At 40.6% G+C, this 27,487-nt stretch overlaps 1 protein-coding gene across 1 annotated transcript in view; it reads right to left on the reverse strand.

Annotated features, from left to right (window-relative positions):
- The window catches only part of LOC124032970 (C-Jun-amino-terminal kinase-interacting protein 1-like), a 139,726-nt gene that overhangs the window by 12,971 nt on the left and 99,268 nt on the right, over positions 1 to 27,487 (reverse strand). The window contains exons 5-9 of the mRNA XM_046344913.1: positions 16,659 to 16,740; positions 14,516 to 15,425; positions 14,295 to 14,434; positions 7,562 to 7,637; positions 3,974 to 4,146 (exon numbers count right to left, since the gene is read on the reverse strand). Of these exons, the coding sequence (XP_046200869.1) occupies positions 3,974 to 4,146; positions 7,562 to 7,637; positions 14,295 to 14,434; positions 14,516 to 15,425; positions 16,659 to 16,740 (1,381 nt within the window). The remainder of the gene's footprint in view (positions 1 to 3,973; positions 4,147 to 7,561; positions 7,638 to 14,294; positions 14,435 to 14,515; positions 15,426 to 16,658; positions 16,741 to 27,487) is intronic.

The following is a 27,487-nucleotide window of genomic DNA, read 5'->3' on the forward strand; positions in this document are numbered from 1 at the left end:
TCTGTCGTAATTTACGAGAAATCATACAATGTACAATTGGGGATAGTTAAAGAAATGTTTTTTCCCCCCAAAACGTTATAAATCCAGTTGCAGGGTGTTCAGATGAATCAGTTAAGGTGGGTTTTGGAGCTCTACGTGATTTGTGATTTTCTGAAATCACACAGTCAATGGGGAGTGACACAGTGTGGGGCTAATAGACACATAGACCCTGCAATAGTTACCTGCGTTCGAACTACCAACGAACTGTCAAGCCTAGAGCTCTGAAACTTTATATACATGTTCTAGAGTTTAAGTCGAACGTGCACAGTGAGTTATGTGGCTCTAGAAGGTTCCCCGGCAGAGAAACAGCCTTGTACATTTGCAATGACTTCAATTCATTTTGACCATCTCAAAAATGATGACATTTAGAAAAGTCCCAGAGTCTCAAGACTAGGTGCATTGAAACCGCCTTGGCCCATAGAGACGGACCTTAACGTTTCTGTTCTCTGTCAGGGACCCCGGAGCAACGCCCAGAAAAAGTGAATTCTCAGCACTAATTAAGGTCGCTGCTCGGGCTACGAATGACCTATCGAGCCAAAACTTGGGATTCGGGGTCGCCTCCGCTAGCCCTACACATAATGTTGGAACTGGACCCGCAGCTAGAATGTAATTACGTGTTTTAAGTTTTTATTATGGTTTAAACAGAAGGCGCTGTGAATTTTGGGCCTGCTCTAAAATGTGTGGGGTCAGTCTGTATCAGTTTGGTGTCAGAATAATATCTTATTGACTGATGGACGCTGGCTGACTTTTGTACATTTGCAATAAGTTTAAACAGTGACGAACCATCACCAAAATGACAGACTGAAATCAACACTAAAAGTGTTAGCAAATGGCATCACTGCGGTCTCTAGGCCATGCCGAGTTCAACGAGATGCCCCACTTGACCGTAGCTCAGTCGGTCTGACCGTGCAAAAAAGTAGGCCCAAAGTGAAGCCTGGTCTAAATTTCAGATGCTTTTGGGTAACAGTGGCAGAACCGTTAGGTGTTAGAAGCACAATTAAACCACAGGAACATTCCTATGGTCCTCCCAATCTGTGCAAGCCTTGACCGTGTGGCATTAACCCTTAACAGTGAAAACAGGGTGTTTTCATCTAGCAGTTTACAATGACATCTCTCCCCAAAGGAATACATTGCCTGCTGCCCTTATTTCAACCTGAAGCCTATGTGGGTTATGAATGCCATATCAAACTGTCTTCGATGACAATCCATCAGGCCACTATGCGGACTACCTGTGTTGTTTCTAAGCTTCCTGGAGCAACCGGAAGTGGTTAAATTCAACCTAAATGTTTTTTTGATGTACCCAACCTGCAGTTTGTGAAAAACACCGCATTCAACCTTGTGTAAATTAGTCAGTTCTTAACATAAATACTTGAAACTCGGGATTCTGTAACAACCTGCCCCAATGAGGGTATGTATTTACTTTCAGCTTCCTGTACCTACCGGAAGTGTCTTAAATTGGGGTCATAGGGGCTGTTTCAAAGGGTTAAATGGTTACATTTTTGCGAAACTTCATATGTGTGATTAGGCAACCTTCATGAACAGTAAATCAGTCATTTCTCCCATCAGATATCCAAGAAAAACTCACACACACACAAATAGCCTGGATGGAGTAACACAGTGTGGGGCTTATAGACACACAGAGTCTGCAATAGTTACCTGCATACAATCTATCAAAGAACCATCAAACCTAGAGCTCTGAAACTTTAGAAACATGGTCTAGAGCTGAAGTCGATAGTGCACAGTGAGTTATGTGGCTCTAGAAGTTTCTCAGGCCAAGAAACAGTCTTGTACATTTGCAATGACTTCAATTCATTTTGACCATCTCGAAAATGATGACATTCAGGGACTCCATAGCAACTCCCGGAAAAAGTGGATTTTCAGCACTAATTAAGGTCACTGCTCGGGCTCCGAATGACCTATGGAGCCGAAAGTTGGGATTCAGGGTAGGCCTACACATAATGTCAGAACTGGACCCACAGCTAGTATTTAACATGTTTTACATTTTTATAGTGGTTTAAACAGAAGGCTCTGTGAATTTTGGGCCTGCTATGAAATATGTGATAGTTGGCTTCTAAACATGTTGGACTAAGTGGGTTTGGTGTCAGTATGTATCAGTTTGGTGTAAAAATTATATCTTATTGACTGATGGATGCTGACTTGATGGCTGACTTTTGTCCGTTTGCAATAAGTCTAAATAGTGATGAACCATCACCAAATTGACATGCTGAAATCAACACCAACGAGCGATGGAGAGGAACCACTATCACTGCCATCCCAAGTTTAACGGGCCAGTCAATTGGGCATTTCTGCAATATATTAGAGCATGTCACATTCGTGATGGTAAATGCCCATTGAAAGACATTGCAAATGGACAGTACATTTTCAATGTTTTTAATGAGCGCTTTACCATCACTAAATGGACATGATGAAATCAACACAAGCGATGGAGAGGAACCACTATCACTGCCCGGCCATTCCAAGTTCAACGGGCCTGTCAATTGGGCATTTCTGCAGTATATTATAGCATATCAAATTTGTGATGGTAAAGGCCCATTGTAAGACATTGCAAGTGGACAGCAGTGCACCTGGTGATCGGAACGGGTTACTAGGAACAATGTTTTTAAATGGCTTTTAATGCCTTTAGAGGGGTGCAAGGGGTCCACGGCTGGGTAGGGAGCACCCCCCCCCCACCCGTGCCCATCTAATAGGGGTAATTTTGGACGAAAGAAAAATCTTTAAAAAAAACAACAGTCCCACTTCTCTCTTTTCAAATATGATAAATAGACCTTCTAGGTTGATTCGGGGCTTAACATAGTGACATATCATTCGGTAAATGCCATTTGGACATGGTTCACAGACTTTTGGGTTCGGAAGCCGACTTCCTAGGATCATATATGGCAAATGGACATAACATCTTATTTGGTACTTTCAATACTTATGTATGGCATTTTGACATTTCTTATGCCATTTGGACATGGTTCACTGACTTTTGGGTTCGGAAACCGACTTCCTATGATCATATATGACAAATGGACATAACATCCTGATTTGGCACGTTCAATACTTATGTATGGCATTTGGACATTTCTTATGACTTTTGACCATGGTACACTGACTTTTGACTTCCTATGGTCATATATTGTAAATGGACAAAACATAGGCCTTATAATTCAAAGGTATGTTCATATCGTTGTTATATATGTATTATTAACACACAAAAAAACATTTATTTGAAAAACGGTCCAGAAAGCACTTTTCTAGGAGTTGTATTTTTTAAAACATTTTAACATTTTCAAAATTTGACCCTTGGGTCTTGATTTCATGTCCATTTGCAATATGAAAATGTATAGTGGCGTGAACCCGCCATCTTTGGGATTTTTTCTGTATGACACTTGGCATTTGCCATATGCCTGTTGCTATAAGCTTTGAATCAACTGCTTTGGTATTTGCAATTGTGAATATGTTTCGCCCAATGGCAATATGTTGCCATTCATTTTTGTCCATTTCATGGGGGTCTTCCCTTCTGGTTAAGTAAAGGTAAAAAAAATATGACTTTACTTACAACGTCATGTGCTTGAATCATTTGGTTATGAGGATCAAACTATTTAATATTTGTGTTCCTTAAAGAGGCAATATGAAGTTGTTACATCTATTTTTAGACTTTTAATTTAATGATATACTGTAGGCCAATTGATTCTTGAAGAATATAACTTATACATTCTCATTAGCTTAGTTTTTAACTATCAGCGTGTTTTATTCCGCTGTGTAAACATTTTAATTGTAAATATTCTCCAGTCCCATCCCTGTTTACCAAATCAGTGGCTGGGTGTTGGCTTTGTTATTGTTTGAACTACAGATTGCCCCTTTAAAGTGATACAAATACCAATTTAGCATTTCAGCACTGTGTAAATAAGCAGGGATCAAAGCACTGCACCTTTGAAGCTCTCTGGCTCCTTGGCGACCTCTATGGCGTAGTAAGCAGGGAAGATGCCGCAGGTGCCTGTACGCATGTTATAGCCTTCGTACCAGTAATCCTCTGCTTGTACCTCCACCAGTACAGGGTCATCAACCTCCAACTCCAGCTCATCATCATGGCGAGGGACAAACCTGTTGTCGTCACAGAAACAGGGACAAGCAGCCAGATATAACAACAAGTCCGATTTTAGAACCTGTTCATGCTTACAGAGGCAATTTTTTAACGATATAATGTTCAAGTCCACACCTGTGTACTTTGGCTGGTAACAGATACAGAGCACTCAGCTTAGAATATTCACAGATATTCTACTGAACTGCTTATAGCGGTCAAACACCATAGTTAACAAATATTCCTGTACTTACAATGTCATGTGCTTGAATAATTTGGTTATCAGGATAAAACTGTTTAATATTTGTCTTCCTTAAAGGGGCAATCTGCAGTTGCTACATACATTTTTTTTAAACTTTTGAATTAATTATGCAGTTGTATACCTATTGATTCTTGAAGAATATAACTTGCGTCTTGAGCTTATTTCAACTGTCACACCCCATCATAACCGAAAATATAAGCACATTTTAATAACCTCTTGAAGCTAGGGGGCACTACTTTTATGTTTGGAAAAATAACGTTCCCAAAGTAAACTGCCTATTTCTCAGGACCAGATGCTAGAATATGCATATAATTGAACGATTAGGATGGAAAACACTCTAAAGTTTTCAAAACTGTCAAATTATTGTCTGTGAGTATACAGAACTGATATTGCAGGTGAAACCCTGAGGAAAATCAAACCAGGAAGTGGCTTCTATTTTGAAAACTCCATGTTCCATAGTCTGCCTTTTCTCCATTTAAAGGGATATCAATCAGATAGATTCCTTTTCCTATCGCTTCCTCAAGGTGTCAACAGTCTTTAGACATAGTTTCAGGCTTTTATTTTGAAAAATGAGCGAGACAGATAACATAACGTCATTTCCCTCTCCTACTGAAATAGACAATTGCGGTTGATATATTATCGATTATATATTTTAAAAACAACCTGAGGATTGATTATAAAAAATGTTTGACATGTTTCTGTGGACATTACGGATACTATTTGGAATTTGTCTGCATTGTCATGACCGCTCTTTCCTGTGGATTTCTGAACATTACGCGCCAAACAAACGGAGGTATTTTGGACATAAAAATAATCTTTACGGAACAAAAGGAACATTTATTGTGTAACTGGGAGTCTTGTGAATGAAAACATCCGAAGATCATCAAAGGTAAGCAATTCATTTGATTGCTTTTATGATTTTCGTGACCGAGGTACTTGATGCTAGGTGTTCATAATGTTTTATGTCGATAAACTTACACAAACGTTTGGATTGCTTTCGCTGTAAATCATATTTTCAAAATCTGACATGACAGGTGGATTAACAAAAGGCTAAGCTGTGTTTTTGCTATATTGCATTTGTTATTTAATGAATATAAATATTTTTTGTAATATTATTTGAATGTGGCGCTATGCAATTGAAACATTTCTGTGGTAGTACTTCCATGAATTTCACTGTATTGTTGGTCTGTTGAACACAGACCAACAATACACCAAACAACCTGTATTGAGCAGCCCGTTGGTTTTGCACATTCTGTGTCCAAATCAGTCAAACACACAATATTTATTGAAAATGTTATTTTGTTTTTTAACTTTCAGGGGGTCTGGGAATTTTCCGGAGATCCTTGACCTGCCAAATAACATACATTTATTTAATTGTTTTTATGACTCCAGACTCCAGAATTTACCGGCTTGGGGATTCAAACCAGCAACCTTTTGGTTACTGGCCCAATGTTTAGTTTAAAGATAATTTACATTAGATCATCATAAGCTTAGCACAATTGCTGGAGGTCTACAGGTACAGTAGACCGCTCTTCTCAAAAGCATGGAAAAATACCTTCAAGCTACTCCAAAGCTGGGCGTTTGGCACTTTCTATGTATTTTTACCAGTATATATAAACTATAATATTTCAATTCTATGTCACGGTCGTCATAAATAGGAGACCAAGGTGCAACGTGGTAAGCGTACATTCTTCTTTAATAAAGAAAGAACACTGAACAAACTATCAAAACAAACCGTGAAGCTAATATGGCTAGTGCAGACAGACAATTAAACATAGAATAAGAACCCACATACTACCCAAGGAATATGGCTACGTAAATAGGGTCCCCATTCAGAGTCAACAATAAACAGCTGCCTCTGATTGAGAACCAATCAAGGCAACCATAGACATAAACACCTAGACTACCAAAACCCCTAGACATTCAAAAACACCTAGACAATAACGAAAACTAAACAAACCACGCTCGTCACACCCTGACCTAACCAATATAATAAAGAAAACAAAGATAACTAAGGTCAGGGCGTGACATTCTAGTTGTTTTAAATGCAATTATACATATTTCATTCATCTGCCGTAGATGCAAGAAAAGGCTATGTGCAACCTCTCTCCACACATCCAGCCAGCTGCGACAACAGGACACCGCTTCAGTTCTGAGCTAGATAGCTGTCCAATATAGTTTGTGAGTGTATTTTGAGAATTTATAAAATATAAACTACTATATGGGACTATAAATTACCAACCAACCAGCTTTGGAATAGTTAGAAGGTATATTTCCCTGCTTTTGACAGGAGCTGGTTACAGTACCTGGAGAATTCCAGCAATTGAGCTATGCTAACGATAAGCTAATGTCAATTACCTTCAAACTGCATGCAGAGACATAAAAATTATGTTGAATTCATCGGACTAGGTAAGTAGAATAAAGAGCTACTGTAAATCCCCAAATCTCGCAGTATCCCTTTAAAAATAATTAGTTTCACCATATTAAAACGAGATTTCAGTTCACGTAACAGGGGTTGACCTTAACTTTAAAATGATGGTGAAAACTATGAGAAATGTTGTGGTTAAGTGGGTTGAAATCTTCCTAGAAGTCAGAAAAACCTGGCTTCCAAAATGCAGAATTTTGGCACTTTATGAACAATGTATAGACTTGTCCATATGGTCTATATTAAAGAAAACGTAATTTTAATATATTGTAATAGTCTTTTAAAATGCAATATTTGTGCACAATTTCTACTTAACATATCAAAAGGACGCAAAATGTACTCTATTTGTGGAACGATGCAACTATGCATAGGTTTTTCTGCTCTACTGATACCAAGAGACCCATTTCACCTGTCAAATCTATATGTCATGGAGCATAACTTACAAGTCACATTACTAAATGCTACAAAACAAGGCCAAAGTGTAAATGGTCAATTACTTTAGTGGTTAAGATGACCTGAGTCATCTGAGTAAGTATGACGGGTTAGAGGTCTTTGCTTATTAATCAGTGTTAAGATATAGTTATGGGTTCAATTCCCACATCAGCTATATACTGAAAGTATGTGTTTAATAAGTATCTTTGTTTAAATACTTGCCAAATTTCATTAGCAATAGTGCAGGTGACGTCGACGACAATGATGATGGTGACCAAGACAATGATGATGTGATGATGATAATAAAGGTGTATCTCACCTGTAGACGGCTCTGTGACTCTGTTCCCTCTCTTCCCCATTTATGAGGCAGGAGAACAAGCCAAACGGCTCTGCACCTGGAGAAGTCGGGAGGAAATTGTTTTTGTTTTTATTCTGAAGTACTGTTTCCAAAGTATACCTAACAGAATAAACACTGTACTTACAATAATCGCTTATTTTATTTATCCTTTATTTAATAAAAGGTATCCCGCAAGCGTCTACTCTGGGTTCAGTACTTTTTAATATCTACAGTGCCTTCAGAAAGTATTCATATACCCTTGACTTATTCCATATTCTGTTGTGTGTACAGCCTGGATGAAATTGATGTTCTCTTCCATCTACTCATAATACCCCATAATGACAAAGTGAAAAATATTTGAAGACATTTTTGCAAATGTATTGAACATTAAATGCATAAGTATGGTGAATACATAAGTATTCACACCCCTGAGTCAATACTTTGTAGAAGCACCTTTGGCGGCGAATGCAGCGGTAAATATTTTTGGTTAAGTCTAAGAGCTTTGCACACATGGATTGTACAATATTTGCCCATTATACTTTAAAAAATGATTCAAGTTGATTGTTGGTCATTGGTCACAGCCATTTTCCAGTTTTGCCATAGAGTTCCAAACCAATTTAAATCAAAACTGTAACTAGGCCACTCTGGTACATTCAATGGCGTCTTGGTAAGCAACTCCAGTGTAGATCTGGCTTTGTGTTTTAGGTTATTGTCCTGCTGAAAGGTGAATTAGTCTGCCAGTGTCTGTTTGTTTTCCCCTGCTTATAGCTGTTTTCCATTTATGCATTCCTTAACACCTCTTAAGACTCGGGCTGAATACTGCCCCCTTTGGAGGAAGTGTGTGCCCAAAGTACAAATATATATTTTTTTCAAGAAGTGCTAATATATGCATATAATAATTATTATTGAATAGAAAACACTCTAAAGTTTCTAAAATCGTTTAAATTATGTCTGTATGTAAAGCAGAACTCTCAGGGCAGCCTTTCTCCCAAACTCTCTCTTGTCAACAGAAAAGTTGGGCCAACTTTGACGTCATCACCCCCACCCTTCCCAAGCAGCTACGGATCTGGGAACAGTTTGTATTTGTTCAGCGCGATGTCTGCTTTCAAATGGGGCTTTCATTGTGAGAATCACGCGCGCCCTCGTCTTTTGGCGGGCTAAAACGTTCGGGTCACGTGAGAATACATGCACTCTATTGCGCACGTCTGAATTGGTGGGCTTTCCAATTGATGACGGTTTGTCTGTTCGCGCTGATTCTTGTTTTACCTGTTTAAAACATCCTAAAGCTTGATTCTGAACTTAGTTTGACCAGTTTAGTCGACATATAATATGTAATTTTTATGTTTTGATGCGCAAGAGTGCGGGACCAGAAGTTATTTTGGGTGCATTTCAGCTGAAGCTGTTAGTATATGCTAATACAGAGACACGCAACTTGAAACCAAACGATGTATTGGGTAAGTATGACTCCTTCTACGTCTTCTGATCGAAGAACATCAAAGGTAAGGGCATATTTATGTGGTTATTTTGGGTTTCTGTGGACTCCAAACGTAGAGGAGACATACTGCTAATATCTGAGCGCCGTCTCATATTATAGCCTAGTGAACGAATTCTGTAACGTTAAAAATAAATGTAACACAGCGGTTGCATTAAGAAGAAGTGTATCTTTGTAACTACATGTAGAACATGTATATTTTGTCATGTGTATTACTTGTTATCTGTCGGAGCTAGCATCATTTCTCCGGACATTTGAGAAGCATTTTTTGAAAATGTCGTCATTGTAAACAGAGATTTATGGATATAAATGGCATATTATTGAAAAAAACATAAATGTACCTTGTACCATGTCCTATTACTGTCATCTGATGAAGATTTTCAAAAGGTTAGTGAATGATTTATTTTTTAATCCTGCTTTTATAATTTTATATTTTCTGGGACAAAATGGCTGCCTCTTGTCTTTGTTTCGGTGATGGTGTAATATAAATATGTGGTGTGTTTTCGCCGTAAAATATTTTAGAAATCTGACTTGCTGGGTAGATGAACAAGGTGTTTATCTTTCATTTGAGCTATTGGACTTGTTAATGTGTGGAGGTTAAATATTTCTAAGAATATTTTTTGCATTTTGCGTTATGCTAATGAGATTGAGCCTGTAGTCACAATCCCGGATCCGGGATGGGTAGCATCAAGAAGCAATGGCTTTTTTTCTGGACACTCTTCCGTAAAGCCCAGCTCTGTGGAGTGTATGGCTTAAAGTGGTCCTATGGACAGATACTCCAATCTTAGCTGTGGAGCTTTGCAGCTCCTTCAGTATTATCTTTGGTCTCTTTGTTGCCTCTCTGATTAATGCCCTCCTTGCCTGGTCCGTGAGTTTTGATGGGCGACCCTCTCTTGGCAGGTTTGTTGTGGTGTCATATTCTTTCCATTGTTTAATAATGGATTTAACGTTGCTCTGTGGGTTCTTCAAAATTTCAGATATTTTTTAATAACCCAACCCTGATCTGTACTTCTCCACAACTTTGTCCCTGACCTGTTTGGAGAGCTCCTTGGTCTTCACATGGTGCAGCTTGCTTGGTGGTACTTAGTGGTGTTGCAGACTGGGGCCTTTCAGAACAGGTGTATACAGTTGAAGTTAGAAGTTTAAATAAACTTAGGTTGGAGTCATTACAACTTGTTTTTCAACCACTCCACAAATTTCTTGTTAACAAACTATAGTTTTGGCAAGTCTGTCAGGACATCTACTTTGTGCATGACACAAATCATTTTTGTTTACAGACATATTAGTTCACTTATAATTCACTGTATCACAATTCCAGTGGGTGAGAAGTTTACAAACACTAAGTTGACTGTGCCTTTAAACAACTTGGAAAATTCCAGAAATTATGTCATGGCTTTAGGAGCTTCTTGTAGGCTAATTGACATCATTTGAATCAATTGTAGTTGTTCCTGTGGATGTATTTCAAGGCCTACCTTCAAGCTCAGTGCCTATTGGCTTTGACACCGTGGAAAAATCAAAATAAATCAGCCCTCTGAATAAATAAATAAATCAGCCCTCAAAATAAAAGACCTCAGAAAAAGATTTGTAGACCTCTACAAGTCTGGTTCATCCTTGGGAGCAATTTACAAATGACTGAAGGTACTACATTCAACTGTACAAACAATAATACGCAAGTATAAACATCGTGGGACCACACAGCCGTCATACCGATCAGGAAGGAGATGTGTTCTGTCTCTTAGAGATGAACGTACGTTGGTGCGAAAAGTGCAAATCAATCCCAGAACAACAGCAAAGGATATTATGATGATGCTGGAGGAAACAGGTACAAAAGTATCTATATCCACAGTAAAACGAGTCCTATATTGACATAACCTGAAAGGCCGTTCAGCAAGGAAGAAGCCACTGCTCCAAAACTGCCATAAAAAAAGCCAGACTACGGTTTGCAACTGCACATTTGGACAAAGATTGTCATTTTTGGTGAAATGTTCTCTGGTCTGATGAAACAAAAATATAACTGTTTGGCCATAATCACCAGCGTTATGTTTGGATGAAAAAGAGGGAGGCTTGCAGGCCGAAGAACACGATCCCAACCGTGAAGCACGGGGGTGGCAGCGTCATTTTGTGGGGGTGCTTTGCTGCAGGAGGGGCTGCGGTAGGACAATTATGTGGATATATTGAAGCAATATCTCAAGAGATCAGTCAGGAAGTTAAAGCTTGGTCTTCCACAAATGGGTCTTCCAAATGGACAATGACCCCAAGCATACTTCCAAAGTTGTGGCAAAATGGCTTAAGGACAACAAAGTCAAGGTGTTGGAGTGGCCATCACAAAGCCCTGACCTCAATCCTATAGAAAATGTGTGGGTAGAACTGAAAAAGTGTGTGCGAGCAAGGAGACCTACAAACCTGACTCAGTTACACCAGCTCTGTCAGGAGGAATGGACAAGATTCACCCGAAATTGTGGGAAGCTTGTGGAAGCCTACCCAAAATGTTTGACCCAAGTTAAACAAATTAAAGGTAATGCTACCAAATAGTAATTGAGTGTATGTAAACTTCTGACCCACTGGGAATGTGATGAAAGAAATAAAAGCTTAAATAAATCATTCTCTCTGATAATTTTCTGACATTTCACATTCTTAAAATAAAGTGGTGATCCTAACTGAACTAAGACAGGGAATTTTTACTAGGATTAAATGTCAGGAATTGTGAATAACTGAGTTTAAATGTATTTGGCTAAGGTGTATGCAAACTTCCAACTACAACTGTATATACTAAGATCATGTGACACTTAGGTTGCACACAGGTAGAATTCATTTAACTAATTATGTGACTTTTGAAGGTAATTGGTTGCACCAGATCTTATTTAGGGGTTTATAGCAACGGGGGGTGGGGGGGGGGGTGAATACATATGCATGTGCCACTTTTCTGTTATTTACATTTTTTTGAAACAAGTTTTTTTTTTCATTTCACTTCACCAATTTGGACTATTTTGTGTATGTCCATAACATGAAATCCAAATAAAAATACATTTAAATTACAGGTTTTAATGCAACAAAATAGGAAAAAAGCCAAGGGGATGATACTTTTGCAAGGCACTGTATATAGACTTGAAATCACTGGCCACTTTTATAAATCGAACACTGGTTACTTTAATAATGTTTACACATCTTGCATTACTCATTTCATATGTATATACTATATTCTATTCTACTGCATCTTAGTCTATGCTGCTCTGAAATTGCTCGTCCATATGTTTATATATTCTTAATTCCATTCCTTTACTTAGATTTGTGTGAATTGGGAATATGTTGTGAAATTGTTAGATATTACTTGTTAGATATTACTGCACTGTCGGAGCTAGAAACAAGAACTTCACTACACTATAACATCTGCTAAACACGTGTATGTGACAATACATTTGATTTGATTTGATAGCACACTTCCTTTTATCAAGGGTGACAGGTTTTCTCTATGAAAAAGTAGGCTGGGCCTCTGATGTCGAATAGGTCGAAACATTACATGCTGTTCATTTATCAAGCTCCTTCGCAAAAACTCCAGCATTCCTCAAATTATTACTAACCTAAAGAAGTACGAGATACCATACCCGGTCACAGCTAGCTTCTGTCCTCCTCTGGGTACATTGACTTCAACACACAACCAAGGAGGCTCATGGTTCTCACCACCTTCCATTATGACAACTTCCGGAGGACGCCCAGGACATCCTCCAACCTATCAGAGCTCTTGCAGCATGCACTGACATATTGTCCACCCAATTGAAGGAACAGATAATTAATCTAGTACTGATAGCATAAACTACAGCTAGCTAGCACTGCAGTGCATAAAATGTGGTGAGTAGTTGACTCAAAGAGAGAAAAAGACAATAGTTTAACAGTTTTGAGAGAAAGAGAGCTAGCTATATTTCGTAATATATATTTTTTCACTTTCACTTACTTAGCTAGAGTGTAACGTAGCTAGCTAGTTTAGCCTACTCAAACACCCGGCTCAAACAGAGAGGGATGCTATATTAGAAAGCTGGCTATAGCTATCCAACACTGGAACTATTACAAGTCAAAGTAAGCTTCTGGTTTTATTAATTTATTGCCACTGGGGCCTGCCGGTGTAACTGCTGATGATTGTACACTGTACTGCATGATTGTAGTGGGTTTACTACACATTAGTTCTAGTAGCTATGTTGTCTATGATGGGACAACGTTATAGGCTGTGTGAAGCAGCTAGCGATCATTATATAAAGGTTTGGCTTGGAAAAGTTTTGTTGCCACAGACAGCTGATGTGTTGTGCACTGAAGTCCACACACTTAGGGAAAAGGTGAGAGGAAGAGAGAGAGTAGATAGATGCGAGGAATTATATGCTGTATACAACGAGCTGTATGTATGTGGCTACTATGAAATTGAACTTTGTTTGAGCGCGATTAGGGGTGTATTCATTGTGCAGATTCTGTTGAATAATGTTTCTTAAACAGAAGCAAACAGAACAAAATGGGGAAAAACATACCAGAATTTGTCCAATAGAAACTGTTGTTTGCCACTGTTGGACTAATGATTACACCCTAGATCAGCTAGGTAAAGGCAAGAGTGTGCAAGGCGGTATTGAAGTGTCAGTGTCTGTCACCTTGATTACTAAAAATTATATCGACCTGTGCACCTACATGGTAAACTTTCATTCATAGGCTAGGTTGTAGCAACTTCATAATGGGTACAGGCAAAATTCAAGTACAGTATGATATAGTAGCCTAAACCTATCGATGTTACATTGAGCTGGGCCACTGGAATATGAATGGCAGTCATCCAATATGCTATGTCCAATAGAAATAAGGCCATGTTCATGAAAAAATGTATCATCCTCCTTCATCTTAAACTGTACCGACCTCCACTGATTGAGACACAAAAAGTATCTCTAGTTTAAACTGGATTTTCATGGGGATTTGATTTATTATGTTACTTAGATTGATGCACGGGTGAGTCAATAGACTAAGGATTAAAATGTTGTAACTTTTAATGGCGTCATCGGACAGAACTTTTGAACTTTATATTTGTTTCTACAAAACTTAGAAATTCTCAGTTTTCACATATGTTGACACTGGTATTGTGCTGGAGATAATGAATATGATGTTGAAAAGTGATTGAGTTGCCCTTTAAGCCTAACGTAAGAAACTGCAGTGTCTGAACACAAGATGGTGTCATTGTGGTTCAGTGGTGGTACCTACTAGATGATCGTGACCGTCCGTTCATGAAGATGTTGAGGAACTTCTTAGAGAAGTGCAAGTTCGCCTCAGGGGTGGAGTCCTCTGACAGACAGGCGGGGGCTTCTCTCCTCACCCTTCCCACTCTCATTCTCTCCTCCTCCTCCTCCTCCTCCTCCTCCTCCTCCTCCTCCTCCTCCTCCTCCTCCTCCTCCTCCTCCTCCTCCTCCTCTTCCTCCTTATACTTCTCCCCTATGGCCGACTCATACGGAGACGAAATGCAGTTGTCGTAGACGGTCGCAGAGTTGCTGTCGTCGCTGTAACATTGGTAACACTGCCTCAGACTTACCAGTTCGAGCTGCGCATGCTCGTCCACAACGAGTGTGTACTTCACAGAGTCGTAAGACAGACCACTCGCTTCCGAGCTCATCAAAGTACTCGTGGGGGCACCACAGCCACCACGTCCCAAATACTGCCTGCCTCCCACAACCCTTACCCTCTCATCCTCACCCTCTACCCCAAATGTTTCATCTTGGGCATCTACATACTCCACCCCTGCCCCTGCCCTCACCATCGCCCCTGCTCCTCCTTCCCTCAGGCCGAGGTTCAGGGCTAAGCCTGGGGGTTCCATGGGGGGGGCGGTAGAGGGAGGGGTGAAGAGAGCCTCCACACAGGAGGTGTAGGAGGGAGGGGGCATGTAAACCTCGTCCTCCTCACAAATGGAAGGGTTGGTCCGGTCGGGCAGAGGCTGGTAAGGGGGCGGGCCCTCGTTGTCAGAGCTGATTGACATGCGTCCGTGCTCTGGCTGCTGGGACAGGAATGGGTGGTCCTGCTCAGAACGGTGCACGGGAGTCAGATAGATCTCCTCGGTGGGTTCTAGGCGTACATCTGTGTGATAGCGGATCTTCTCTCTGTGTGTCCCTGGGGGGCCCAGAGGTGCGAGTGTGTAGTTTTGGGGAGGCGGGGGTGCTGGGTGCTTCTCCGGCAGTTTGGAGCGTGTCCCCGCTGTGGAGCTCTCGGTGTGTCCAGAAGTGTGTTTGTATCTGCAGGGAGTGTCAGTGGATGTGCCGCGGTCCTTGGTCTGCGTCCCACCTCCGTGCTGCAGCTTGTCCTCGTCGCTTAGACAGCTGTGCTCATGGGGAGAGATCAGCCCGCCTGGGGGAGGGAGACAGAGAGAGACCCAAGCATTCACAGATAGACATACAAGAAGACACAAAGACAGACATATCCACACATGTACACATTAACATAGAAAATACACAAACACATACAAGGGCACATAACATATATCCTAGTGGTTAGAGTGTTGGGCCAGTAACCGAAATGTTGCTAGATCGAATCCCTGAGCTGACATGGTAAAAATCTGTCGTTCAGCCCCTGAGCAAGGCAGTTAACCCACTGTTCCTAGGCCGTCATTGTAAGTCATAATTTTTTCTTAACTTACTTGCCTAGTTAAATGAAAAATAAAACAGATGGAAACTTATGGTGCAGTTCACATACAGTACACACAGACAGTGCAAATACAGATCAACATGCACAGACAAACACATACAATTATCAGAAATGTCTAGTTGGTTAGGTAACACTGGGATTACACTCTTAATCCAGGTTACTCATCATATTCAGTGGGCAGCAAATAGAATGTGATTGACCTAGTACGTCATAATCCACTGTCTAATACATGCTTTGAGGGCAATGTATAAAAATATTACAACCATTACTAATGATTGGGGGTGTGAAGCAATGAAGAGAGTCAGATACTGTCATTATAAGGAGACACATGTATCCCGGAGAGCATGTAGTTGGCCAATACAGACAATTGTACCAGGAAGTGCCATTGGAATGGAGAACTATATTTTTCAAGAGATATCTGATCAAGAAAACAGCAATATAAAGCATCAAACCAAATTGGTACTAGTGGACCTAAAGATGACACGGTTATATATTAGAGAGACAGATGTAACTTCAAAAGAATGGTTTATGTGTATGTGCGTCAAGAATAAAAAGTCAACCATTTTCTATTTGATTTTGCTATCCTTTCTGTCCATGCACATTTAGTGACAGCTAGGGTAATAGAAGCTTCATAGTTGTGCAGCACTGGCCATCTTTTTAACATCTGAGTCGGCGGTGCTAGTCGGTAACTCAACACACTCTCTGCTAGTTTTACATATACTGTAGTTCAGAGGCCATTCTAATTCACCCACAGACAGATTTTGGACAATGTTACAATGGCTTAAAGGAAATATGTTTATAGTTCTAGGTGCAGTGGTTGATTCTGCAGTCACTGCTTTGTTAAAATCTACTAAATCAGCAAAATCAGCAACCCCCAAAACTGGTGGTACGAGCCAGCAGTCTCCTGTAAAGTGAAGTGGTGGTGGAACAGCTCACCTGTTTTGAGGGGGGAGGATGAGAGCGAGACCTTCTCCTGCCAGCTGTACTTCTTACCAAATGAGTTGTTGTTTAATGTGTCCTGAGAGGGAAAGATAGAACGGAAAAAAAAGAGAGATGAAGCGAGAGAATGACACGGTAAAAGAGAGGGAATGGAGAGATTGTGAGCGAGAGAAATTTGGATGCACAAAGTCAATGTGCACAATCTCTTTCTCTACCCTGCCACTCTCTCATTCACTGACTCACTCACTTTCACACAGACAAAGCTTTTATTCTGTTGAATGACCAGGGAGTCTTTTGTCTGTGCTCCGTGGTGTGCATTTAAAGGGACCCAATGTCCCTTTTCCAAGCTTGTGAAACACAAGCTGGGGGGCCAACAGCTCCCCTGTCTTACATCCAGAACCCCCACTGATTCTCCCCATCTGGTTTGGGGTAGAATATCTCTCTCTCTCTCTCTCTCTCTCTCTCTCTCTCTCTCTCTCAAACATTTAATTTTATGGCTATATGTGCTTATCTCCACTCCCCTCCAACTGGGGGTAGTTAAATAAATTTAAAAAGGCGTTGCCCATTATCCCAGGTGCATTTATACCTGTGTTCTCGGTTTGTCTGTTGCCAGTTAGTCTTGTCTTGTCAAGCCTACCAGCATGTTTTTTATTACTCCTATTTCCTTGAGTCCTTGTTTTCTAGTTTTCCCGTTATTTGATCAATCTGCCTGCCCTGAGCCTGCCTGCCGCTCTGTATCTTTCGGGCACTGCCCTGGACTACGGACCCCTGCCTGCCCTTTGCCTGCCCCCTGTTTACATAGTAAACGTCCGTTATTCGAACGGTCTGCATCTGGGTCTTTTCCTGAGCCGTGATAGCTATATACTGAAAGATTATTGGAATCTCTGTGTGTAGCCGGACAGGTAGGATGACTGACAATAGTGAAGGTAAACAGGCGGTCATGGGTCAGGTGACTGAGAGGAATGGAGGAGACTGAGGCAGGAATTTACTGGATAGTATATTTTCCTGGATATTTTGTGTGTGCTGCATAACAAAGGAAACAGAATAACATGTACCAAATAAAATTCATATTCACAAAAGTGAAATCATAACAATAATTCTCATGACTAACATAATTAGGTAATTCAGCAATTCAGTTCAATAGGAATTCAATATGAAGCATGATTGAGTCATTTAGGATCATAAGGGTTCATCATAATCATGAGAATGCAAATAAATTAATCAGGTAAGAATTATTCAATCAATTAATCAATTTAGGAAATATTAATTACGTTTCATACTATATACATATCAATGGCTTAATTGGCCAGTGATGATCTGTAGGGCCGTTGATTTGTGGATGCACAGAATATATGGATTCGATGGAGTTGGGGGAGAGAAAGCAGAGAGGTCGGGCAGTGGTGATTTCCTCGTTTTAATGAATTGAGATCTCACCCAATAGATATGAGAGTTTATCAAAATTTGATTTGTTTTCAAATTCTTTGTAACGTCTGTTTAATCTGAGGGAAATATGTGTCTAATATAGTCAAACATTTCGCAGGAGGTTAGGAACTGCAGCTCAGTTTCCACCTCATTTTGTGGGTAGTGTGCACATACCTGTCTTCTCCTTTTTTGATAATTCTTTCCAATGTGTCAAGTAATTATCTTTTAGTTTTCATATGAATTAGTTGAGTCTACATGTAATTGTGTTTCTGTCCTGGGGATCTGTGGGGTCTGTTTGTGTTTGTGAACAGAATCCCAGGACCAGCTTCCTTAGGGGACTCTTCTCCAAGACTCTTCTCCATCTCTCTGTTCATCTCTCTGTAGGTAATGCATGTACAGAAGAATTAGTCCAATTACCGCTAATTGTCAAAATCCAGAAAAGAGCCGTGAACAGGCATACCTACTCCGCCATGACCTCCGGATGAGGTCCTTGGTGTCCTACACCGCCTCGACGCCACTCGAGAGGTTTCACCTCCAACTAGTGGAGGGCCTCCAACCACGAGTCGTCTCAGCAAGCCAGCCCCCCAACCTACCCAGCAGTCCGCCCAGGGAGGCAATGCCCTGCTGTCCCTCCCGGACAAGTATGATGGGACTCTGGGACTCCATCCAAATGCCGTGGCTTCCTACTCCAGTACTCCCTCTATTTTGGCCATCAGATGGGAGCCCCCACCTCGAGAGGTCCAAGGTTGCCACAGTCATTTCCCTGCTGACCAGGCAGGCATTAGAGTGGGCTACAGCCATCTGGGAGAGAGGCGAGAAAGAGCTGGGTTCCTACGAGAGGTTCATGGCTATGTTCAGGGCAGTCTTCGACAATCCACCGGAGGTCAGAGAGGGAGGTGAGCAACTATTCCAACTCCAACAGGGAGCCCAGACTGCTACTGAGTACACCCTCACCTTCCAGTCCGTGGCAGCCCCCAGTGGATGGAATGAACCAGTCCTCTGCACCCTATTTTATAGAGGACTACACGAGGAGGTCCAAACTGCCAGGAGTGGCACCAGCTTCAGCTGTGTCCGATGCTTCCCAACCCAGGGTCCACTGGGGCAGAGGGCCAAACCCTTCCAAGGTTCCATGTCAGTTGAGAGTCCTGTAAGTGCCCTCCAGCCCATAATTTTGTCCTCCTGTATCGTTGGCCCCATGTTTTGGGATGTAGATGTGAACATCTGCCAGGCTCTGGAGAGGGAACCCGCACCTGATGCATGCTCTCCTGAGCGCATCTATGTCCCCACAGGTGGTAAGAGACACTGGGCACACACATCCCTCGCCGCTGGACATCCAGCTTTCACCTGTACCATTCAATTAATCTCTGCAAAGTACATGGCACAGGTCATCGCCCACTTTTTCAACTCCTACTCTGTATATGCCCAAACCAATTCTCCCGGCATGCTTCAGCAGGAAAACTCATCCTTGGTCCCTTCTGTCCATAGATTTCTTACTGATCTCCATCCCTATGGATGGTTTCACCATGGTTGTTGTGGACAACCGTTTTATCCTCTCTGGTCTCCTTACCACCCTCCAGGTCGCTGAGGCACTGTTCCAGCAGGTCTTCTGGTACTATGGAATCCAGAGGACTTGATCTCTGACCATGGTCACCAATTCTCGTTGCGGGTATGGAGAGGCTTCACGGAGAAGCTGGGGGCCATGGCCAGCCTCACATCCAGGTACTGGCCTCAGTCCAACGGGCAGGTGGAGAGGACCAACCAGGAGCTGGGGAGGTTCCTAAGAAGTCACTGCCAGGACAGGCAGGGGGAGTGTGCCCAGTTCCTTCCCTGGGTGGAGTATGCCCATAACTCACTTTGTCACTCCTCCACTGGGCTGACTCCCTTCCAGTACATCCTGGGATATCAGCGGCCTGTTAGTTTTTCTTTAACCTGTTCAGGATACCACGGTTTACTGCCCCTTCTGGAGGATTTGGGTACCCATATAAAACAGGATACATTTTTTTCAAAAGTTGTTAATATATGCATATAAAAAATATTATCGAATAGAAAACACTCTAACGCTTCTAAAACCGTTTAAATTTTGTCTCTATGTAAAGCAGAAGTGTCAGGGCATGCATTCTCCCAAAATCTCTCTTGTCATGGAAAAAGTTGCCCCGACTTTGACATCATCTTAAACGCACTTCCCAAAAGGCTACAGCTCTGAGAACAGTTTCTACATGTTCAGCGTGAAGCCTGCTTTCTATGGGGCGTGTCATTGTGTGAATCGCGCGCTCACGAGACGTTGAGTGTGCCGAAAGGTCTTGGTCATGCCAAAAAAAAGTGCCCTGTATGCGCGCTCTGCTCCCGCTCTCTCTTTTCTTCAGGATCAATGACAAGATGTGTGTGTTTAGCTTCGTCCTCAAAATTGCTGTACACCTTTATAACATGTTAAAGCTTAATTATGAACATAGTTTGACAAGTTTACTCGACATATGATATATATTTCCGACGTTTTGGTGCGCATTCACTTGAATTTTGCCTACATTTCGACCAAAATGAGGCTATTTTGAGAACCGAAAGACGCAGACTTGAAAACTAAAGGCTGTTTATGGTAAGTATAATTCCTTCCAGGTCTTTTGATGGAAGAACAGCAAAGGCAAGGGAATATTTATGTGTTTTTTGGGTTTCTGTCGACTCCAAGATAGAGGAGCCAGAATGCTACATTTTGGAGCGCTGACTCCCTATTATAGCCTAGTAAACGCAAAATGTAATGTTAGAAATAAAAGTAACACAGCGTTTGCATTTAGAAGAAGTGTATCTTCCTATACATATGTAAAACATGCATATTTAGTCAAAGTTTATGATGTGTATTCCTTGTTAGCTGACGTTATCTGCCGGAGCTATCGTCATTTCTCCGGACATTTTAGTAGCATTTTTTGAACGATGCATCATTGTAAACAGAGATTTATGGATATATATAGCATATTATTGAAAAAAATGAATGTACTGTGTAACATGTTATATTATTGTCATCTGATGAAGATTTCAAAAGGTTAGTGAAATGATTTTTCTTTTAATCCTGCGTTTGTTGATTGCATATTTTTTCCTACTTGGCTATGCTAATGAGCTATGTCTGCGGTGGTGGTTTGACATAAATATGTGCTATGTTTTCGCCGTAAAACATTTTAGAAATCTGACTTGCTGGCTAGATAAACAACTTGTTTATCTTTCATTTAATGTGTGGAGGTTAAATATTTTTAGGAATATTTTTTCGCATTGTGCGTTATGGTAATTAGCTTGAGCTGTAGTCACGCTACCCGCACAGGAATGGGAGTCTTAACAGGTTGAATCCCTCCTGTTTTCCACTCATTACCTGTATTAACTGCACCTGTTTGAACTTGTTACCTGTATAAAAGACACCTGTCCACACACTCAATCAAACAGAATCCAACCTCTCCACAATGGCCAAGACCAGAGAGCTGTGTAAGGACATCAGGGCTAAAATTGTAGACTTGCACAAGGCTGGTATGGGCTACAGGACAATAGGCAAGCAGCTTGGTGAGAAGGCAACAACTGTTGGCACAATTATTAGAAAATGGAAGAAGTTCAAGATGACGGTCAATCACCTTCGGTCTGGGGCTCCATGCAAGATCTTACCTCGTGGGGCATCAATGATCATGAGGAAGGTGAGGGATCAGCACAGAACTACATGGCAGGACCTGGTCAACGACCTGGTCAACGACCTGAAGAGAGCTGGGACCACAGTCTCAAAGAAAACCATTAGTAACACACTACGCCGCCATGGATTACAATCCTGCAGTGCACACAAGGTACCCCTGCTCAAGCCAGCGCATGTCCTGTCCAGGCCCGTCTAAAGTTTGCCAATGACCACCCGGATGACCCAGAGGGGGAATGGGAGGAGGTCATGTGGTCTGATGAAACAAAAATTCAGCTTTTTGGTCTAAACTCCACTCGCCGTGTTTGGAGGAAGAAGGATGAGTACAACCCCAAGAACACCCTCCCACCCGTGAAGCATGGAGGTGGAAACATCATTCTTTGGGGATGCTTTTCTGCAAAGGGGACAGGACGACTGCACCATATTGAGGGGAGGATGGATGGGACCATGTATCGCGAGATCTTGGCGAACAACCTCCATCCCTCAGTAAGAGCAATGAAAATGGGTCGTGGCTGGGTCTTCCAGTATGACAACGACCCGAAACACAGCCAGGGCAAGTAAGGAGTGGCTCCGTAAGGAGCATCTCAAGGTCCTGGAGTGTCCTAGCCAGTCTCCAGACCTGAACCCAATAGAAAATGTTTGAAAGTCCTGAAAGTCCGTATTGCCCTGCGACAGCCCCGAAACCTGAAGGATCTGGAGAAGGTCTGTAATGGAGGAGTGGGCCAAAATCTGCTGCAGTGTGTGCAAACCAGGTCAAGAACTACAGGAAACGTATGATCTCTGTAATTGCAAACAAAGGTTTCTGTACCAAATATTAAGTTCTGCTTTTCTGATTGATCAAATACTTGTCATGCAATAAAATGCAAATGAATTACCTTAAAAATCATACAAATGTGATTTTCTGAATTTTTGGAGTTAATATCCAGTTTGTCTACGAACACATAATTTATATGTTGGATTCATATCTCCATCACCAAAAATATAAGTATAAGTTTCTAGTTATGACTTAAAGTATCGATACATTTAATTTGCTCTGGAATGACTTTGACAGCAACAGTGAATCTTTCTAGTTATTAACTAGATGCTTCCTAATCTCCATTAGCTATACATTTTGCTATTCGCATAAAAAATGCATACAACAAAATCTCCCAATACATTTCATATAAGTCCAACATTTTTCTGACATTTGGCTTGTAGTTCTTATGCAATTTTCAAGGACCTACCAGAACTACGAGGGAGAGATAAACACTATGATTAGGGAGAAATCAAACATTACAACCCCTGGGTGTCACCATATTCCCACAGATCAATAGTACTTGATGGAGTCCACCAGCTTGCTGCACTGGTGTAATGTTAATTTTACATATGATTTGTATATTAACATATCTATGATATTTTGGAGAAGACTTATGGATCTGTTTGACACGTAAACATTTCTGAGGTAAGATAACGAAATGAGAAATGGCAATCCTGGACAGATGGAAATACAATATACTTTGTGATATCAAATGCCTTATTTTCTCACACTTTAAAATGGGGGATGCAACCATTCATGAAGACAAGTTATCTTAAGTATGTAGGCCCCTACCCGCTGAGTATAAAACATTATGGTTTTAATAAATACCCCAAAATCGACTGAATGGGCTTGTCATTCACACAGACATGAAAAATCAAGTGCATTTGATCTAAATATGGGTATACGAGGACATCTCGTGGTCACCAGATTTTTCATCCTCGGTAACTAGCTATCATAAATGTGTGTCTCCTTCACAAGCTTGATGATGGGTGTCCCCTTTCCTAAGCAAAAGAAAACACAATTCCATATTTTATGCACTCGCATGGAATGAGATGTATTTCACGCAGATATTTACATTGCAACATGTATTGTCATTGACTAGAACAAAATATAATTGTATTAGCTATGCATCTGTGTACTAGTGTTTTGTACCCCTCTACTATCTAGCTAGATGGAGCAGTCCTGACTCAGAGGCAGTCTGTTCATAGCTATCTTGCTAGCTAACTTAGCTCATCAACCAGTATTTTCTTTGCTATGTCTGCACAGTGCCACATATTAAAGCCTTGAATTTTGTATTTATTTTAAGGATCCCCATTAGCTGCTGCAAAGACAGCAGCCACTCTTCCTGGGGTCCAAACACATTAACCTCTTAAAGCCTAGGGGGCAGAAATCTGACTTTTGGATGAATAGCGCGCCCAATTTCAACTTCCTGCTACTCATGCCAAGAATATAAGATATGCATATTATTCATAGATAGAAAACACTCTGAAGTTTCTAAAACTGTTTGAATCATGTCTGTGAATATAACAGCAGGCAAAACCCTGAGGACTAACTGTTCATATTTTTTTTCTTCCCATCTCTCTTCCCTATATTGTCTTTGCCATTGGAAATTTAATAGAAATATACTTTTAGTTAGGGTTAGGGTTCCACACGATGTCACCAATGTTTGGAATATGGCTGACGTTATTTCTTTGTCTTAGCAGGAAGTAGGCCAACTCGGAACGGGGGACCCTTTTGTGAGTTGCACAAGACGTGATGAGCAGAGTTGGTTTCTTTTCGTTCATGTATTGAATACAGATTGCCCCGTCTACAATTTGATTGATTATTAACGTTTAAAAATACCTAATGTTGTATTACAAAATTTTGGCAAAGTTTATAGGCAACTTTTGAAATATTTTGTAGTGACCTTGCATTTTTCTAAGCTGTTTTTTTATGGATCAAACGGGCTTTATAAATGGACATTTTCGATATATATGGATGGAATTAATCGTACAAAAGGACCTATGGTGATGTTTATGGGACATATTGGAGTGCCAACAGAAGAAGCTCGAAAAAAGGTAATGCATATTTTTATATTTTATTTCAGTGTTTTGTGTAGCGCCTGCTATGCTAGCTCTTTTGTTTACTACTGGTTCAGATGGGTGCATGCTATCAGATAATAGCTTCTTATGCTTATGCCGAAAAGCATTTTTAACATCTGATATGTTGGCTGGATTCACAACGAGTGTAGCTTTAATTGAGTATCGTACATGTGTGATTTAATGAAAGTTTGAATTTTATAGCATTTTATTTTAATCTGGCGCTCTGCATTTCCCCTGGCAATTGGCCAGTTGAGATGCTAGCGTCTCCCTATACTCAAGGCACTTACATTACATATAAAACAAAAGATAAAACAGTACATCATATAACATTATTACACCACTACATATCTACAATACAAAATGTATAATACCATCACACAACAATATTACAACGAATGTGTGTGTAAAGCGTGTGTGCTAGTGCTTGTGTGTGTGTCTGTACCTTTGTGTGTGTCTCTTTACAGTCCCCACTGTTCAATAAGGTATATTTTCACCAGTTTTTTAAAATCGGATTCTTGCATTAGTTAACTGATGTGGAAGAGGGTTTTTAAGGTAGTCATGGCTCTATGTAGCATTCTGCACCTCCCATAGTCTGTTCTGGGGATTGTGAAGATAACTCTGGTGGCATGTCTTGTGGGGTATATATGGGTGTCCGAGCTGTGTGCTAGTAGTTTAAAACCTGTTAGAGACACCAGTTCCCATTTGGACATGCGCCCCCACCCCCCCAGCTGGAATGTGGAACGCAAGAAATATTCCTAAAAATATTTAACCTCCACACATTAACAAGTAAAATAGCTCAAATGAAAGATAAACAAGTTGTTTATCTAGCCAGCAAGTCAGATTTCTAAAATGTTTTACAGCGAAAACATAGCACATATTTATGTCAAACCACCACCGCAGACATAGCTCATTAGCATAGCCAAGTAGGAAAAAATATGCAATCAACAAACGCAGGATTAAAAGAAAAATCATTTCACTAACCTTTTGAAATCTTCATCAGAAGACAGTAATATAACATGTTACACAGTACATTCATTTCAATAATATGCTATATATATCCATAAATCTCTGTTTACAATGATGCATCGTTCAAAAAATGCTACTCAAATGTCCTGAGAAATGACGATAGCCCCGGCAGATAACGTCAGCTAACAAGGAATACACATCATAAACTTTGACTAAATATGCATGTTTTACATATGTATAGCAAGATACACTTCTTCTAAATGCAATTGCATTGTTACATTTAATTTTAACGTTACATTTTGCGTTCACTAGACTATAATATGGAGTCGGCGCTCCCACAGTAGCATAATGACTCCTTTATCTTGGAGTCGACAGAAACCCAAAATTAATACATTAAATATTCCCTTACCTTTGTTGTTCTTCCATCAAACGACCTGGAAGGGATTATACTTACCAAACCAGCGTTTAGTTTTCAAGTCTACGTCTTTCGGTTCTCAAAATACCCACATTTCGGTCGAAATTTACGCAAAATTGATGTAGTTGCGCACCAAAATGTTGAAATTATATATTATATGTCTAGTTAACTTGTCAAACTAACTTCATAATCAAGCTTTTAACATGTTATACAGGTGTACAGCAATTTTGAGAACAAACAGAAACACAGGCACCGTTCAATCGATCTTGGAAGAAAGAGAGGACTTGACCACTTCGCACAGAAAAGTGACAGCTGTTTTTGATTGACTGGGAGCATACCGCGTGCTCAAACTCTCGCGAGCGGGCGATTCTCACAATGACAAGCCCCATTGAAAGCTGAGATCACGCTGAACACGTGGAGACTGTTCTGGGAGCGGTAACTGTTTGTGGAGGGTGTCTGTGATGACGTCAAAGGTGGCCTAAGTTTTCTGATGAGAAGAGATAGTTTGGGAGAATGCATATTTTGAGAGTTCTGCTTTACACAGAGACACAATTTAAACGGTTTTAAAAGCTTTAGAGTGTTTTCTATTCAATAATATTTTTTATTTGCATATATTAGCAACTTTTGACAAAAAATAATTATGTTTACCATGGGCACGCAATTACTCAAGCGGGGGCAGTAGACAGCCCTATCCCTAAGAGGTTAATAGGGATAGCCCTCTTTTTTTCAATTTTCACTTAAATTACATATCAAAATCTAACTGCCTGTAGCTCAGGCCCTGAAGCAAGGATATGCATATTCTTGGTACCATTTAAAAGGGAACACTTTGAAGTTTGTGGAAATGTGAATTGAATGTAGGAGAATATAACCCCATAGATCTGGTAGAAAATAAAATGAAAAAAACAAACGTTTTTTGCTAACACAATCTTTGAAATGCAAGAGAAAGGTCCCATTTCCAGTCATCACTCTGGCTGTAATTCCGATGGTGTCCATAAGATGGCAGCAGCGTATGTGCAAAGTTTCAGACTAATAACTTAAAGTATGAGCGAACTACAGGACATTTAGTGTGAAGTCACCCAGGTACATATGGGCAAATCATGAGACATTTTTTTCTGCAGTATTAGTAGCCATATAAGTTCAACATTAGCAAAACAACCAATTTTCATAACTTCATAACTCTGAATATTCTTAAAATGTTTGCCAAACGGAAGAGGCATGCTGTCTCAAAAGGTTAGCACCTACATTTAGCAACAGACACAGGTTTTCCGGATACTCCCGTAAAGCCCAGCTCATTGGCTATCGAGCTAGCTTTGTTCGACCCTGATTGGTGCTTATTTGACAAGATACAAGTGAAGACGGCCCGTGTCACAGGCGTGCCATGAAGGCGTCGCTCTCTGACCAAATATGGTGTCCTATAGGATATACTACACCCCTAATGATATAGTGAAGTCTTGTTGCATTCTAGGATCTCTGAGGAATACATACAAATGT

The sequence above is a fragment of the Oncorhynchus gorbuscha genome, linkage group LG04 (genome assembly GCF_021184085.1).
Source record: "Oncorhynchus gorbuscha isolate QuinsamMale2020 ecotype Even-year linkage group LG04, OgorEven_v1.0, whole genome shotgun sequence".
Lineage (NCBI taxonomy): Eukaryota > Metazoa > Chordata > Actinopteri > Salmoniformes > Salmonidae > Oncorhynchus > Oncorhynchus gorbuscha.